Below are 18,390 nucleotides of genomic sequence, written 5' to 3' on the forward strand. Positions count from 1 at the left end.
TAGACATTCCAAATCTAGAAAATAGCTCGACTAAGTAGGATTTTTGTGAGAGATATATCTTCCTATGATGCTTATCTCTAGTGATTTCCATCCCTAGAATTTTTTTAGCTTCCCCAAGCTCCTTCATTTTGAATTCAACCCTTAGTCTTTTCTTGAGAAGTTGGATTTCTTGTGTGGACTGACTTGCTATAAGCATGTCATCCACATAGAGCAACAAGTATATGGAAATGCTAGGAGAGAGATGTTTAAAATAGATACAACAATCATGGGAGCTTTTAGAGTACCCTTGGCTTAACATGACCAGATTAAACTTTTGGTACCATTACCTTGGGGATTGTTTAAGCCCATAAAAGGGACTTTCTAAGAAGGCATACCTTCTCCACCTCTCCCTTAGCTTCAAAACCCTTTGGTTGTTCCATTAGAATCCTCTCCTCTAGGTCCCCATGAAGAAATACGATTATGACATCAATCTGTTCAAGATTTAAATCTAATTGAGCAGCGATGGCTAATAGAATTCTTATAGAGGTGTGTCTCACAACCAAGGAGAACACCTCATTGAAATCAATACCCGGCACTTGGGTAAAGCCTCTAGCAACCAGTCTTGCCTTATACGTAGGCTTAGTATTATCTCCTGCTCCCTCTTTAATTTTGTACAGCCATTTGCAGCCTACCACTCGCTGCCCTTTTGCTCTTTCAACCAATTCCCATATATGGTTTTTCTTGAGGGATGCAATCTCTAACCTCATGGCTGTCTGCCACTTGTCAACATCCTTTTGAGGCCATTGCCTCTTCATAGGTAAGGGGTTCCTCTCCTATAACTTTTGCTACACTAGTAAAGGCATATGCCACTAGGTCTGAGTAACCATACTTTTGGGGTGGCCTATAGGTTCTAGGCTGCCAGTCCCTTGCCACACTATACCTATCAGGATTAAGATGATCCCCTAGGCTGGAATCTACATCACTATCACCATCTTTCCCTTCAATTTGGGAAGATTCATGGTCCTGGTCAAGGTCATCTACTTGTTCAGGTTCAGGTAAATTATGCTCAGTTCCAGGAGCATCTTGAGGTAAATTAGGGCTAATTTCGGTGATCTCCACTTGAAGAACCTCTCTATTTTCTTCCTGATCAAGCTAAGATTCATTATTTCCTAATTTTATGGTAGACTTCTCATCAAATGTCACATCTCTAGTGATTAAGGTTCTCGGTTCTTCTGGTTCTAAGTTTCATAATTTGTAGCCTTTAACACCAGATGAATAACCTATAAACAAGCATTTCTTGGCCCTAAACTCTAATTTGCCTTGCTTCACATGAGCATAGGCTAAGCATCCGAACACTCTAAGATGGTCTAGCCTTGGTTTATGTCCTATCCATCTTTCAAAAGGGGTTTGGAGGTTTATGGCTTTGGAGGGTGTCCTGTTAAGAACATGAGTGGTTGTTGCAACAATCTCTCCCCAAAACGACTTGGGTAATTGTGCATGGAAAAGCATGCATCTTACCCTTTCCAAGAGGGTTCTATTCATCCTCTCGACCACCCCATTTTGCTTGGGATTTCCAGGAGCTGTAAGGTGCCTAATGATCCCACCATCCTTACAAATTTGTTTAAACTCCCTATTGCAAAAATCCAACCCGTTATCTGTTCTTATAACCTTAATTGATCTTCCCTTTTGATTTTCTACCATACTTTTTCATATCCTAAACGTTTCAAAGGTATTATCTTTAGATTTTAGGACATATACCCACAGCATTCTTAAATAATCATCTATTATTGATATGAAGTAACAAGAGCCCCCATGGGTTAATGACTGAGTTGGACCCCATAAGTCCGAATGTATATAATCTAGGGGTGCTTTTGATGAGTGAATTGTTGTTTTATTGAATTTAACCTTAACTGCCTTCCCAAAAATGCAAGATTCACACTTGCTTAATTCTAAGGACTACCCTAAATCCAAGATACCCTGATTTGCAAGTTCCTTGAGCCCTTGCTCACTGATGTGTGACATTTTTAAATGCCACAAACTTGCCTTGGACTTAGGGTTAATACTAACTGCTGCAGCTTCACCACATAATGTGGTGGCCTGCAGGAGATAAATGCCATTCTTTAAAAAAGACCTCATACATATTAGAGATCATTTTGATATCTGGACAGCTCCACCCTCACCCTTAAACTTAAGGCCATTCCTATCCAATTCACCAAGGGAAATCAGATTTCTCTTTAATTCAGGGACATATCTTACTGATGTGAGGGTTCTAAGAGAGCCATCGTGAAGCTTTAACCTAACATCTCCTACCCCTTTAACTTTGCATTCATGGTCATTGCCAAGTAAGACCTTTCCTCCATTGATTTCCTTAAAATTTTGTAACCAATGTTTCTTTGGGGTCATGTGAAAGGAGCAGCCTGAGTCCAGGACCCACTCTTGGCTTTCTACACTTTCACTAACAATTAAGGATTCGAAACTATCATAACCCTAAATCCCAAAAATTTACCCCTCCTCCTGAATTATCCTTCTCGGCTAAGTCCTTCTTTCTCTCTGGACAAAGCCGCTTAATGTGACCTCGTTGACAGTAATAGCACTTAATAGAACCCTTCCTTGTCCTAGATTTCGACCTGGATTTTCCCCTATTCTTCTGGTCCCTTTTAGAGCTTCTTGACCTAACTATTAAGGCATCCCCAAGAGAAGATTTGTCATTCATCTTAAACCTCATTTCTTTGGAATTTAATGCACTTATGACATCTTCTAACGTAAGCTTATCTCTGCCATGTTGAAGAATGTCTACAAAATTCTCATAAGACTTAGGCAGTGAATATAGAAGTACTAAAACTTTGTCCTCATCTTCATATTTCACTCCTATATTTTCTAAGTCTAGGCACAATTTATTAAATTCATCTATGTGTGCAATTTTTGGGGTTCCTGCATTTTAAAATTAAAGAACCTGGCCTTGGCCTTTAAGTATAGACGACTGGAAAAGGTCTTCTTGAGGTATAGGTCTTTAAGCTTCTTCTAGATTTCTGCCGTTGTCTTCCACTTCGAGACTTCTCTAAGCACTTTGTCTCTTAGGCTTAGAATCAGCATGTTGTAGGCTTTCTTGTTGATTTCCTTCTGAGTCTTTTTCTGCTCTTTAGACATCATCGGTACTTCTTTCCCAATTGTCAGGGCTTCTGTCTTATCTTCTTGGTCCAAAGCTCCCTCTAATCCTTGATTGCAGAGAAGAGCTTCCATCTTAATCCTCCACAAGCCAAAATCGTTTGTTCCATCGAATTTGTCGATATCATATCTTGAGGCAATTGGTGTCATATCGATTTATGGAGTTGATTCTGATTTCTTGAGTTTCTTGAAAAACTTGATCACCATAGAGAACTTCTTGGCTCTGATACCACGTTGTTAAGAGTAAGAACACAACAATCCCTCTAGTTTTCTCATCCCAATGACACATAGAAATCACTCACCACCTCCAAGAACACAAGCGATAAAAGAAGTAAACAAGAATAAAAGAAAACAGTAAGAATAATGAGATTTATCTTGATTCAGTCCCAAAATATGAGACCTACGTCCAAACTGATGTTTTCTCCTTGCAATCCACTATCTTGATGTAAACTTTAGGATGATTACAATGAATACCCGAAACCACACTCAGCCCATATACCCTGAAAGCTACCTGGATTCCCCAAGATTACAAAGCTTGTCCGCAACCTTACTCTCAGCCACTCAATCAATCCCAACCCACAAGATAGAAACAGAAAACCTTCTCGGAATAATCACTCCCTACCTACGCTCACGATCCCTATTTATAGGCCATAGGGACATGAGTTACAATAGTCTAACTGACTGCCCGACTAACCGAAAATAACAAATAACTAATCCAATCATCCACCCTTCTCGAAACATGCCTTCAAGAAGAATACACATTCTAACCATAAAACAGTAAAGAAACATACACATGCAGGCATACAAAATATATCCGCCAACAGAAAATCCTAATCTAGTACAAAGGATATAACAGTGGTTATAAGTGCAGCCAAGCAGGAGACCAAATATATTGTCAATGATCCCATGTTGTATCTGGGGGACTTTGCTATTATTGACTACACCCATAAGAATGATCGCACTCTTGGGGATAATCTATAAACCAGACACCGCATAAAAGCACAACAAAATACTCCTAAGAAACCTCAAATCCCTGTCCACAAGCACAAAAAAAAATGATTGTGTTGTCAATAGAAAGAAGGTAGGATGCCCTAATGTTAATAAATAGCTATGTCCCCACCTCATAACAGCTAATCTAGCCCAGGCTCTCAGCTCTAAAGATCAATCAACTGTACACCTCCATAAACCATAGAGAGAGAGTCTCCTTGTCTCAAACCTCTAGAGCTGTGAAAAAAACTATCTGGGACACCACTGCTAACACAGAATATTTGAATAGAGATATGGCACTTAATGCATGACCTCCATTTATGCCAAAGGAATCATTCCATCCATAACATAAAATTAATAACTCTTAACAACCAAGGCAATCAGAGAATCAGAATAGAAGCTCCACCGCAAACTCAGAAGTATATCGGAATTTATCAAGAAATACAAATTTACTTTTTTATTCTTTCTTCATCTTTTTAGCTCTGGAAACAAGGTGCAACTCAAGTATATGTGAATTGTGGACAAAATAGAGAAAATTCAGTCTCTCATGGAATAACAGCATAGCCAATGCGGCAAATAAATGAAAAGAAAACTACAAATATTAACGTGGTCATTCTTGCATGATACACAAATAACATAATTTTCCTAAAATTCAACAGGCGGTGTTAAAATCATGATGGCATTCCCTAATGGCAACCAAAAAGTTAATTATCAGAAGAACCCATATTGTCTGCATATTATAGCAAAAAGCAAGAAAATACTACATAGAGACTCAGATAGCATACGATTGGGAAGCTCTGTATCTAGAAGAACTCCGGTTTCAACAGTCCAACATCTAGCAACATTCTCTTTTGTGTATCCCCCACCTCCAGTTACCTGCAAAATCCGTGCATGAATGACTTGGGGCATGGTTCTGAACCTCATGAAGAATAGTTCATATCATATACCTACCAGTAGAGGCAAATTGAATTTCTTGACAAACCTGACACATTCAGCATGTCCTGCAAGAATTATCACAAGAATAATGCCAAGCATCATAGTAATTGCATATTAGCTAAGCACCACTTCTTTGGGGGAAAAAAATGCTACTTATTTAGAAGTTTAGGAGGGGGGAAGAGGAGGAATGAAGCATGTCAATTACAGGAAGATTAGCACCATCAATGGAGAGGTTGAAGCAGCCCAAGCGATCACCAGCAAGCGAATCCGCACCACATTGTAGAACTATCACTCCCGGCAAATATGTTTCAACAACCTTGGCAATAATCTACATAATGGACAGATTGCAAGAAGAAAGTTAACGAGCAATGCTATCAAAACATAAACAAAGAAATAGCAGTTCTCAATTTGTGCACTTAAAATGGGTTACCGTCTTGAAAAGCCGAGTAAAGCTAGGATCATCTATTCCATCTTTGAGTGGGACATTTATGGCATGAAATTTCCCTTCTCTCTCTCCTATTGCCTACAAGACAGTAGAACCATGAACATCGCTCTCAATTTTTATTAGAAAAAAAACTATGTAAAGGAGTCTAATGAAAAGAAGACTTTAGGACAATTACTCTCCCTATCAAAGGACAATTTTTATCAATATCAGATTGATATAACAAGAGAAGTACGAATAAATAACAAGAGAAGTACAAATTCCGCCTCACAATTTCTTTGATTAAGATGTGCAAGAATGTTATACCTATTTAGTTTTATAAATAATTGTGTGAGAGAGAGAGAGAGAGTTGACACTGCAAAGACTTATCAGTTATTTGTTTCTTTTTTGATTGATTTTGTATCTAATCTATTGCAACATAATGGCAGCTAAACAGAAAGCATCACTATTTCCCACTTTGCTACACGGAGGCCCTCAAGATTTAATCTGGAAGACAAGGTTGATGGGTTGCTGCAAGTGAGGCTAAATAAAAGGTCACGACATCCACCAAGCACAAGCAGAGAAACTAGTAATACGTATTGAGATCGGGCAAACCTCCTTAAACTCATCTAGCATTCTAGCTGGAAAGATTAATGGTAAATCATTCTTCTGAATTTAATTTAAAAATGTCCACTTCAGATTGATGTGGGACAGCAAAAATAAAGAAAGATTTAAGAAGAAGAAGAAGAGGAGAAACTCAACTTTTTTTCATATAATCAAAGATGTGAATTTTTACTACATCATACACCTAAATACAGAGATTGTTGTATCCAATATAAAAATATTATTCAATGTAAACAAGAATACTTGAGAAAACTTTTCTATAACATATCCATTGGTATGTTCTGTAGGTTATTCCAGTGCTTAGGACTTTCTATAACATATTCATTGGAATGTTCTATATGTTATCTTAGTGCTTGGGATGTAAAAATGACATCCAAGCCTCCTCGAAGTAAAACAATATGGCATCATTCCTAGGACCAAATCTACAGATAATATTTAAAACTAAATATAAGTACCATGTCAAGAAAGGGCAGTACTCCAACAATCACAAATGAAAACTAGAAACTCAAATTAACATGTCATTAAATATATAAAAGCTTTGCGACACAAATGCTCCAGGTCAACAAACAAAAAAATGGTTAACATATAGGACGGAACATGTCTAAGTCGAAACTACTTGGGAATTCACCCCCCTCTTCTCCCTCTCTGTCCTTTTACCTTGAATAAGTGAAGGAAGAGATGTAGAGTATACAGGTATAGTATAAATGCGCACGCACACAAAATTCATCAATTCATGCATAGTGCTAATACATTTCCAATAATGCCCAACAATCAGGTTAACAATCCATGAAACAACCAGCAGAAATGACTTAGATGGCACTCTTCAATTTCTATGGAAAGTAACCTTCACCTCATCAAAAGATTGGTGGTGACATGAAACCCAAGTCAATCACATCAAGCATAAAGCTAATTACCAATGCCTATTCATCCTCTTAGTAAACCCCATTAACAATAAAGTGAAGGAATCTAAACTGCACTGCTGGAAAAACCTACTCACATACCAAAACAACAACGAGATCACGCCTCACACGTCCTTTACTACTCTACAATGACCAAGAGGATGATTGACTTGTTTGGCATCTTCCCACATACATGACAGCATTAACAGATAAAAAGGCAGCAAGGATGACACCTATGCACAATTGTGACTTATGATATCATCCTAAGTATTAGTTGCTATGAGCTGGCAGTCACACTTCATACCCAAAAAAGGAGAATAAAAGGGATGGCTCTGAAAACCCAAACATCTTTCCTACAAAACAAACTTTTAAAGCCTCCAACGTGTAACTAATGGGACTTAACATCAACCTAACATGCCTGGACGTCAATCATTTCCTCCACTACCCAAGTCCAATACAGTATACTTTATCTTATCACAAAAACAAAAATTACCAAGTTATCCGCCCTTCAAACAGAAAAGTATGCCTAAAAGATACTCTAATGCAGTTTCACCACTACTCTCACGAAAATAATTTCTCTCCAAAGCATTGTTTTTCTCAAAAAATAAAAGCAAAACACACATGCACACAGAAAAAGAAAAGGTCTACTACCAAAGCATTGTTGTCAACTGCAAACCCAAAAAGGTTGCTAATATGGACCTAAAGGCTCCTCTTGAAACATCAATAAAGCCAAAATTGCACCATGGACACAATAACGGTTGTTCACCTCCTCACTCACAAAAACTCCAACCAGCACAAACCACCTTCCAACATTTCTTTTTTAACATGTATATGTCCTAAACTATTTTCGAAGGGATTCATTTTTAAATTTATGGCCGCCTAGTAACTGAGTCCCACTCCCACCTCTTCTCCTCTTAGAGGTGCATATGATTTTTAAATTCTTCTCCTCCTTCAGAAAATGTTCCTTGAAACCAAAGTTGCTCTGCACTCGGTACTCACTAACTCTTGCATCTTATAAGTAAAATGCATCAGTAGATTTACTCATAAAATTGAATAATGATACCATGTGGATGCTAAATGATAACAAAAACTGGAAGACTGAAAGTACCTTAACATCACCAGTTCCAGGGAAGAACAAATCTCCGTACTTGTGAAAACTAACAGTCATCACCCTGCCATTTGAAATTAACCAAAATCATTTGAGTTCTAAAGGATGGGTGGAGTATCTTTGAAGTCAATTTACAATTAACCATTTTGAGAAAGAATTCCCTTCTGGAGAGAAACATTCTCAAGGTAAAAGAAAAATAAGATAACAGACTTATAATTATAATGCAATCTTTGTGAAAAACATATATTATTTGATTTTGCTAAATGAACCTACATGCACATACTTAATGATTGGAAGTTCAGAATTATCTAAGCAACAAAAAGGGAAAAAGCTATCCATGGACTTATTAATTCAATAGTCATGGTTAACTCACAAATGATGCCACGCGTGAAGGTGTAAGGATTTCAAAGACTAAGTACTTCCTTATTATTATTATTATTGATAAATAAGAGTTAGTAGTGGTGGCCAGCACACAAAATAATCACTATTATGAGTGATCATCCCCAGGCCCAATTTGCCAATTGTAAGTAATGCATTTTCTGTTATAGTTTCATTTGAAGATGCAATAATGTGTCAAATTTACTGTGTAACACAATAATTGCATTTTTTTTCCAGTTGCTTAATAGTCAGCAATTTTGACAATTTTGTCATGATCTATTAAGTTTGAAATCTTCAACAACTTTATTCTCCCTTTCTAAACAGAGTTTGTGATCTTAAGAAAACAAAAGAAAAGAGAAGAAAGGTCACCAACCTGTCTGTAAAATAAAATGCTTCTTCGACACCATCACCATGGTGAACATCTATATCAATGTACAGAACTCGAGCATGATACTTTAGAAGCTCTAAAATCCCCAAAACAAGGTCATTGATGTAACAAAATCCAGATGCCTCACACTTCTTGGCATGATGTAATCCACCAGCCCAATTTATGGCAATGTCACATAGCTGATTGTTCAACCTTCGCGCAGCATCTGCCAGACACTTTAAACCATAGCTGAGGTAAAGTAGATGGATTACAAGTTTGAACCACTATTATTATTTGAGTTTAACTTACCTATTGTGCCACCAGCGTAAATTTGACAGAATTCAAACAGGTTGTCAAAAACAGGGCAATCTTCTCCAAGATTATCTGAAAAGAAAAAAGGTACAAACAGAATAGATAAGAAGACTACTGAAGTATCAAGCTGAAATGAAAAACAAGAATTTTAGGCCCCATTCAGCTTTAGGAAACATTTTGTAGTTTTCACCTCTAATTATACAACTAAGCATGTCCTAACATTTTATGTTTCAAAAAGCCACAGCATTCATTTTTTTAAAAATTTAGAAAACATCAAAAACAATGTTTTCTAATTCATAGTATAAAGTTGAAAAATTAAAAAATTGATTTTTCTATTTTATAATATCAATCATTCAATAGAAAATTGAAGTTGGAAAATAGAAAACGTTTTCTACAACTAAACAGACCCTTAATTTCTCTAATGTAACTCCTTTTCATTAATGAAAGAGGATAGAGATGATCTATTAAATAAATCAGAAAATGTTATTAACATGAATGCCAAGGCAAGTGAAGGAAAATCAATTGCACAACAACTCTTGGACCACCTAAAATAGTAGTTATTATTTGATCCACAAATTCACCAATGAAAAACTGTTGATAAATAGGCAAAATGAAAAAAAAAAAGAAAAGAAAATCCATTAGTGAACTTGGAAGAAGAAGAAAATCAAATGGAGTAAAAGCCAAAAGTAGAGAAGTACATAAAGACCATAGAGGAAGCACTTCTGTGGACTTCCAGTCTTCTTCTCTTGGCCATGTTTTAAATTCCATTTCAAGGAAATAATATATACAAAAGGTTCTAGTGAACTTCCAACTTCTTATCATATATGAGTTTCGATTACATAAAATAAGTTAAGGAAACTTAGTAGTTACATTTTGTCACGCGTCCCAGCTCTTATACCCTATATTATTGCCGAATTTATTTTCTTGCATTTAGCTATGTTGCTGTAACTTTTCATTTCAGTATTTTCTTGTTAGCATAGTGGACAAATGGAATATTCTGTGCACATGGCCAGCTGGCTGTTGGTTGCAACGGCCGGGCTGGGAATCTGCCCTTGGGCAGCCTACTTATAGTCAGTTATTTGGCTATGGATGGCACAAAATGAGAAATCACTGAATTCTATTTCTCCCTATCGTTCTTCGCTCTCTCTCTATTTTCTCTCTTCCTTCCTCTCAAATTCGTTTCTGCGACTGCTCTGATTGAGCAGCCACTAATCCAATCCTACTTGGGTTGGGAATTTCACCATTGCCACATGAGGATTGTGACAACTTGGTATTAGAGCACCGATTCTTAGCTGAAAACATTGAACCAATGGCGGATGGAACTAGGATGAAAGGATTGTAGACGCAGCTGCAGCAGGTCAGCTCGTCATTGGTCGATTTCCACAATCGGGTCGATCAATTGGAGTTGGGAGCTACGAGGGAGCACGAAGCAATCGTAGCATTGGACCGTATGGTCGAGAGTTCTATGGAAGGAATGGAACACAGGCTGGATGGTTCCATTGCGAGAGTGCGGGATGAGTTGGGAGCCCAGATGCAACGATTTATGTTGATGTTCACCGGACAGCATGCAGTAAGGCTCTCGCCTGATTTCCCTCCCAGGGGAAGAACTGAACCCATTCTGGGGACCACATAATGAACCAAGGAAGCAACCACTGGGAAAATGAGATGGACCCTGAAGAGGAAATGGAAGGATCAGTGAGGAGAAGGAGATATGACCAAGTTCATCACCAACCACCTGGGTTTCCTATGCCCCGAATGGAGATACCAACCTTCGAGGGAGCCAATCCCAGATGGTGGATCAAGAGGTGTGAGAGAGTATTCGAATGGTATAATATACCTGAGAGGCAGAGGATCACGTTGGCGTCAGCCTACTTTAACGAGGTGGTGGACGTATGGTATCAGGGATGTGTGGGAATGGGAAGGATTCACACTTGGGAAGAATTTGCAGAAAGATTGAATGAACGCTTTGGGGAAAGAAATATGGTGGATGTGGTAGAAGAGTTTAATAAGCTGAAGCAGGTTGGGAGTGTCGAATCCTATCAAAAACGGTTTAAGGAGCTTAAATCCCTTATGATCCACCATAACCCTCACCTATCTAAAGCTTATTTTGTGTCCAGTTATTTAAGTGGATTGAATGATAAACTGAGACCTATGGTGAAAGTATTGAAGCCCAGAACGGTCGAGCAGGCGTTAGAAAGCGTGCAGCTACAGGAGATGGTGGTTGAAGCTCTAGTGAAGAAGCAGAAACAACAACAGAGAAGCATGGGATCGGGAACGTTTCCTCCGGGAAATAGGAACCCCACTAGAAAAAGTAGCTAGGGAGAATGCTGGAACAAGGAATGTGGCTGGAGGAGGATTTCCATCATATGGTGGTCGATTGGGCGATCAAAGGAGACTGTCGGGGTTGTGCTATAGGTGTGGGGACAAGTATTTCCTTGGACACCAATGTAAGAGACAAATTTTGTTGTTAGAAGGTGATGAGGAAAGGATTCATGAAGGAGACGAAGAAGCTGCTGAAGAAGAGTGTGAAGGGGAGCACGATGGAGAGATTTCCATACATGCACTCAAGGGAGTCCCTAACAATAAAATAATTAAGGTTGAAGGGAAGGTGAATGATTGCAGCTTAATGATCCTAATTGATAGTGGAAGCACTCATAGCTTCCTTGACGAAGGAATGGTGGGAAAGCTTAAGTGCAAATTGGCCAGTACACTACCACTGAGTGTAACTGTGGCCAACAAAAGCAGGGTAATAAGTAAGTCAACATGCCGAGGGTTCTGCTGGGAGATGCAGGGGGAACCATTTGAGGCTGACTTGAGGCTGTTGGGCTTAGGGGGATGTGATGTCGTTTTGGGCGTAGATTGGATGAAAGAAGTTAGTCCTATTAATTTCGATTTTAATAGGATGGAAGTCTCCTTTGAAAAAGGAGGGAGGAGACTGATTCTCTCAGGAGGAAGGGAAGCAGGGGTATGCAAGATGATAATTGGAAAAAGGCTCCACAAGGTATTTAAGAACAAATGGGGAAGGTTAACGCAATTGTTTTCGATTGTGTCAATAGAAGAGGAGTCGGGCAGTGCTAAGCCAGGAGAAGCCTATTTCAACATCAAGGCTCTGGACACCCCTGAGAAACAGGTACAAAACACTGCCTTACTTGATAAATTGCTGATTGAGTTTAATGATCTATTCCAAGAACCAAAAGGCCTGCCCCCCAATCGAGAGTTTGACCATGCTATCCATCTTAAACCCAACTCGGAGCCTGTTAATGTGAGATCCTACAGATACCCACCCATTCAAAAATCTGTTATAGAAACTATGGTTAGGGAAATGTTGCAACAGTCTATTATTAAACCCAACCATAGCCCCTTTGTTTCTCCGGTTTTATTGGTGAGGAAAAAAGATGGTTCATGACGCTTTTGTGTGGATTACCGCCAACTTAACGCCATAACTATCAAAGACAAATTCCCTATACCTTTGGTGGAAGATCTCTTGGATGAGCTAAGTCAATCCAAATTCTTCTCCAAGCTTGATCTTCGCTTGGGTTATCATCAAATTAGGATGAAACCCGAACACACCCCTAAAACAGCCTTTAGAACCCATCATGGACATTTTAAGTTTTTAGTGATGCCATTTGGGCTCACTAATGCCCCTGCCCCCTTTCAATCACTAATGAACCGAATTTTTGAGCCTTACCTAAGAAAATTTATATTAGTTTTCTTCGATGACATACTTATCTATAGCCCCTCTTTTGAAACTCACCTAAAACACCTTAAAACCACCTTTGCCAATCAGCTCTATATCAAGAAGTCTAAATGTGCTTTTAATCAAAGCCAAGTAGAGTACCTGGGGCATGTGATATCGGAAAATGGGGTTAGCACCGATCAAAGCAAGATAGAGGCAATGTTAAATTGGCCAAAACCCAAATCAGTCAGAGCTTTAAGGGGATTCTTGGGCCTCACAGGTTACTACCGCAGATTTGTCAAGGGATATGGGGTCATGAGCAAGCCATTAACTGTACTCTTGAAGAAGGAAGGGTTTAAGTGGGGTGAAGAGGCTGACATGGCCTTTGAAAGGGTAAAGGAGGCGGTGAGTAGAGTGCCTACTTTGGGGTTACCAGATTTTGGTAAACCTTTTGTATTGGAGACAGATGCATGTGAAACCGGCATTGGGGCAGTGTTGATGCAAGATGGGAGACAGCTGGCCTTTCTCAGCCATGCACTGGGACCAAGGCATGTGGGGTTAAGTATTTATGAGAAGGAGTTCCTGGCTGTGTTAATGGCTGTTGATAAATGGCAGCATTATTTCGAAGGAGGGAGGTTTATAATTAAAACCGACCGTGAGAGTTTGAAGTTCTTACTACAACAAAAATTGCATACTCAGCTACAGAAGAAGGGGATGTCCAAGCTTATGGGGCTGCATTATGTGATCCAGTACCGAAGGGGGAAAGAAAATGTGGCTACCGATGCCTTGTCTAGGTGTCATGAGGTTGGGGAAGTGTCCCTTATTACTACAGTAGTTCCTGGGTGGTGCAAGGAAATTAGTGATAGCTACGAAGGGAATGCAAGGATTAAACAGATACTGGAAAGAGTTGCTACAGGCAGCCAGGAGGGAGATGGATATAGTTTGGGTGGAGGAGTGCTGAGATACCATGGGAGGATAGTGGTTGGAGATGATGATGCTCTCAAAGAGAGGATACTACGATCCCTTCATGAGTCAACTTTAGGAGGGCACTCGGGGGTGCAGAACACCTACTTAAGGGTAAAACAGTTGTTTTATTGGCAAGGTCTTAAGGCAGAGGTGAAGAAATTTGTCATGGCCTATGAGGTGTGCAAGCGGTGCAAGAGTGAGACGGTGGCTTATCCTGGGCTTCTGCAACCTTTATCGATTCCGGACCAAGCTTGGGAAAGCATTTCTATGGACTTCATTGAAGGGCTGCCGAAGTCCAAGGGAAGGGAAAGCATTTTGGTAGTGGTTGACAGGCTCACCAAGTTCGCATACTTCTAAGGGCTGACACATCCTTTCACAGCCCAAGATGTGGCTCGTGTCTTCTTGGACCAGGTGGTTAAGGTTCATGGGGTCCCGAAGGTTATAATTTCTGACCGAGACAAAGTGTTTACTAGTATTCTATGGCAAGAACTCATGAAAGCCTTGGGGACGAGGTTGAACATGTCCACAGCTTATCACCCTCAAACGGATGGCCAAACCGAGAGGGTGAATCAAAGCTTGGAATCTTATCTAAGATGCATGAGTTTCTTGCACCCTAAAGAGTGGCATAAGTGGTTGCCAATGGCCCAATGGTGGTACAATTCTAACCATCACTCATCACTCAAAATGTCCCCCTTCGAGGCTCTTTTTGGGTACCTACCACTCTTACCACCGGCCGTGGGAAATTACTCAACAGTGGCTAAAGTGGAAGACTATCTGTAGCAAAGGAAAAAGGTATTGCAACAGATAAAAAGAGAGTTGGCATCCGCTCAAAATAGGATGAAACAGATGTCGGATCGCAGAAGAAGTGACCGAGAGTTCGAAGTGGGGGAGGAAGTCTTTCTAAGGCTGCGATATCCTCATCTTAAATCCATTTCGTCCGGACCTGTATCTAAGCTTAGCCCAAAGTATTTCAGGCCATTTCCCATAATTGGCAGGGTTGGTCGGGTAGCTTATCAACTGAAACTGCCAAAGGAATCACGCATCCACCCTGTCTTCCATGTTTCGCTATTGAAGAAGTCAGCGGGATCGCAGCTGGTGAGTCCTTCGCTGCCACAACTACCAAATGAGGTAAGGAGATTAGTGGAGCCGGAGGTGATATTGGATTGTCGAGTCATCTACAGGCAAGGGGCACCTATCATACAAGTGTTGGTTAAATGGCAGGGCGCAGGAGAGGAAGAGAGCACATGGGAATACCTACCGTAGTTGCTGCAGTAGTTTCCCAGGTCCGCCAGCCTCCTCAGCCTTCCTTGAGGACAAGAAAGGGCTAACGGGGGAGGAATTGTCACGCGTCCCAGCTCTTATACCCTATATTACTGCTGAATTTATTTTCTTGCATTTAGCTATGTTGCTGTAACTTTTCATTTCAGTATTTTCTTGTTAGCATAGTGGACAAATGGAATATTCTGTGCACGTGGCCAGCTGGCTGTTGGTTGCAACGGCCGGGCTGGGAATCTGCCCTTGGGCAGCCTACTTATAGCAGTTATTTGGCTATGGATGGCATAAAATGAGAAATCACTGAATTCTGTTTCTCCCCATTGTTCTTCTCTCTCTCTCTATTTTCTCTCTTCCTTCCTCTCAAATTCGTTTCTGCGACTGCTCTGATTGAGCAGCCACTAATCCAATCCTACCCAGGTTGGGAATTTCACCATTGCCACGCGAGGATCGTAACACATTTACACAGACCAAATTTCTCACTTGTTGGAGTCATTATTTCGAATTCTGGAAAGTTCGGACAGACCAACCTTTTGAAGACAATCTGTCAAAACTTAAAATATGGTATTCCTTACACAGCCATGTCAAATAACATTACAGACAATGAGCTTCTGAAACACTTTTAACTTCACAGTTCACCAAGTGCTTGAAGTCCATCCATCAGAACAAATAAGATGCTATTCTTGACACAACCATGTCAAATATCATCAGGGAATTTAAATCGATTAACTTATGGAACAACCTTGAAAGAGCTTGGGTTAAATAAAAGCAATCAAATCAACAAAGTAACTCATACATCTGGCCAAATCATTCAAGAACATGTGTTGAGTGTCTGGGGTAATCCGATGCAAGAACTCAACGTAATCAGCTGAATGAAACTGTGCCAGCTCAACCGGATAAGCCTTGTGTGGCCTCTGCATCAGATGACAATAATTAGTGAAACAAAATTTATAGATACCATAAATTTCAGATTGCAAGCATGTGCATTAGGGGAAAAAAAAAATCAAACACTGAATGTTACAGCATTACTGACATAAATTTCCATCTTATTATGAAGCTCGTAGGATAGAACAAGGTGGTGGGTCATACAAAGGCGATGTGGCTTCATCGGGTGGTTAGGCCCAAAGTACACGTTTCCAACATCCCCTGCCAATATGGGGCATCTTTGTGGTTAGTAAACATCCACTTTCAAACAAATTAAAATTCAAAGACACATATATGCATACATATTCACATGTGCATGTGCAAATCATGCTAAGAGAAGGCAATAATCTGAACAAGGTTAGGCTTTGTTGGGTCATATTTTCAGAATTTTCACTTTCCATGACATATTTTCCATCAACAAAAACAACAGAGGGCCCAAAGATACCAGCCATCTCATAAGAGCTTCATTCTTATATGGAAAAAGATTTTTGCGAATTCATCTAACTGTTTTCTGTACCTAAACTAGTCCTACGTTTGGAACGTGGATTAGTCCAGTCAAGTGAAATGATTTATATGTATGCAAAAAAAAAAAAAATTTTAACCGATAATCAAACCCCTCTGCCAAAAATAGAAGACATTTCTAACCTAAAGCAACAAATAATAGCTAAATAAATAAATTTTAGCCTCAACCTCCGTATTTTCCTTTCCTATGTGTTTTCCCTTCTTTTTTGGCTCAAGGGTTTTCAGAACTCCACGAAAATAATTTATGGCAGACAGTACAGTACACCAAACAAGTTTTCCGAGTTAATTCTTGTTTTCCCGTTCCAAAGGGGGGAACAATTTCAGAAGTAAAAGTAAGCGCACTATTAGGTTTCGATTGTACGCCCGAGATGAATCCAATTCTGGGAGAATTATAGCCGTAAGCCAGAGAAGTGAAAGGTCGAAGCTGAAAAAGCGGGAGTGTTTCTAGGCATATATGTGCATAGACGTAGGAATAGATAATACCAAAAAAAAAATGAGGGGTTTGAGGTTTACCGTCGTAGAAGTAGGCGATCCGGTCCTTGGAACGCATCAGGGAGGCCAAAAAAAGGGGAACCGGAAGGTCGAGGCAAGAATTCGCGGGCGCCGGGAAGCTGCAATGCCGCCGCCAGAGAGAGGTCTCCACTTATTAGGCCCGGTTGTGACTTGTGAGTGCCTATGAACTGAAGATGGGCTGTTTCTTTTGGTGATCCCCCTCTCCGACGTCGTATCCTTACAATTACGTTGTCCCCCCACCCCCCGGCAAAAGACGGATTTATGTACTCTTTATCAACTAAAATTTATTAAATTTTAATTGGGTCATTCCCAAACATTTTATTTTGATTATTTATTTATTTCTTCTACTTATTCTAAATTAATCCAATATTGAATAATCATATAAAAATAATATTATTCAGTATTAGGATTAAGAAATAATATTATTTGATAAAAACAAGAATAATGCTATTTGCATAATCATTCTAACAATAGATTTGACAATTTATGCTGAAAATGAGAAATTTAACTTTAATGCAAATGATTAATCTAACCCTTATTTTTTCATGCCCAAATTGAATGCTACATACATGTCGACCATGTAATCTCTCCCTCTCTCTCCCCTTGCAACATCTCTCTATTCTTGTGTAACATTTTTCTGACCAAATATTAATTGATTGCGACAGGAGCTCAAACCAAAAACGACACCCAAAAGCTTGAACGAACAATAACTAGGTGTGACGCACTTGGTTAGGAACGACGGTCGATAGGTTCCCTATTTTGCGCGCATCTCCTCTGACATTTCCTCATGTTCTCTGGTGTCTCCTCCGGTCGCTGTGTACGTTGACGACAAATTTGGAGACGAAAGAGCCACCTACGTCGCCAGGGAGCTAGAAGACGAAGGAAACCCCAACAATGAGTGACATAGTGTTATATGTATTTCCCGCATCTCCCCGCATGGGCCAGACTCGGTCCGATAGACCGGCCCAATCACCCAAGGCCGAGAAGGCCCGGACGACCTCGTCAAGGAAGGTCCAGCCTCCATCAAAGACCCGGAACTCGTAAAGCGAGCGTATGGCGAGCTCCCGGTAATCCCCCAACGAGCTCGGAGCAATCGACTAACGAGCTCCTGAAATATCCTCCAGATCGCTGGGCCATCCAGGTCGCTCGCCTAAAATCTCCAGCTCGCATGAGCGGCAAAGCTGCTGAGAAGTCAGAGGTAGGGTCCGATCACTTTATCTGTAACAGCCCATGCCCCTCGTAATGAGGATCCCACTCCCGGTCTTGCGAAGGCGGTAAGAACTATTTGTCCCCCATTATACAAACACTGTATTTTTATATATTATCTAGATTGTAAAAGTC

The 18,390-nt window shown here is 40.0% G+C and overlaps 1 protein-coding gene across 3 annotated transcripts in view; it reads right to left on the bottom strand.

Annotated features, from left to right (window-relative positions):
- Positions 1–17,251, bottom strand: part of LOC127789214 (histone deacetylase 9) — a 22,261-nt gene extending 5,010 nt beyond the window's left edge. The window contains exons 1-10 of one of the 3 annotated variants that reach the window (XM_052318049.1): positions 17,050–17,251; positions 16,180–16,236; positions 15,887–16,004; positions 9,174–9,248; positions 8,871–9,090; positions 8,120–8,183; positions 5,498–5,590; positions 5,287–5,395; positions 5,083–5,132; positions 4,917–5,007 (exon numbers count right to left, since the gene is read on the bottom strand). In XM_052318049.1, coding sequence (XP_052174009.1) covers positions 4,917–5,007; positions 5,083–5,132; positions 5,287–5,395; positions 5,498–5,590; positions 8,120–8,183; positions 8,871–9,090; positions 9,174–9,248; positions 15,887–15,911 — 727 coding nt within the window. In that variant the 5' untranslated portion in view covers positions 15,912–16,004; positions 16,180–16,236; positions 17,050–17,251. Of the gene's footprint in view, positions 1–4,916; positions 5,008–5,082; positions 5,133–5,286; positions 5,396–5,497; positions 5,591–8,119; positions 8,184–8,870; positions 9,101–9,173; positions 9,249–15,886; positions 16,005–16,123; positions 16,237–17,049 lie in introns of all 3 variants that reach the window. The other 2 variants (XM_052318040.1, XM_052318056.1) reach the window with 2 other exon arrangements.
- Positions 17,252–18,390: the final 1,139 nt, after the last annotated feature.

The sequence above is a fragment of the Diospyros lotus genome, chromosome 1 (genome assembly GCF_014633365.1).
Source record: "Diospyros lotus cultivar Yz01 chromosome 1, ASM1463336v1, whole genome shotgun sequence".
Classification (NCBI taxonomy): Eukaryota; Viridiplantae; Streptophyta; class Magnoliopsida; order Ericales; family Ebenaceae; genus Diospyros; species Diospyros lotus.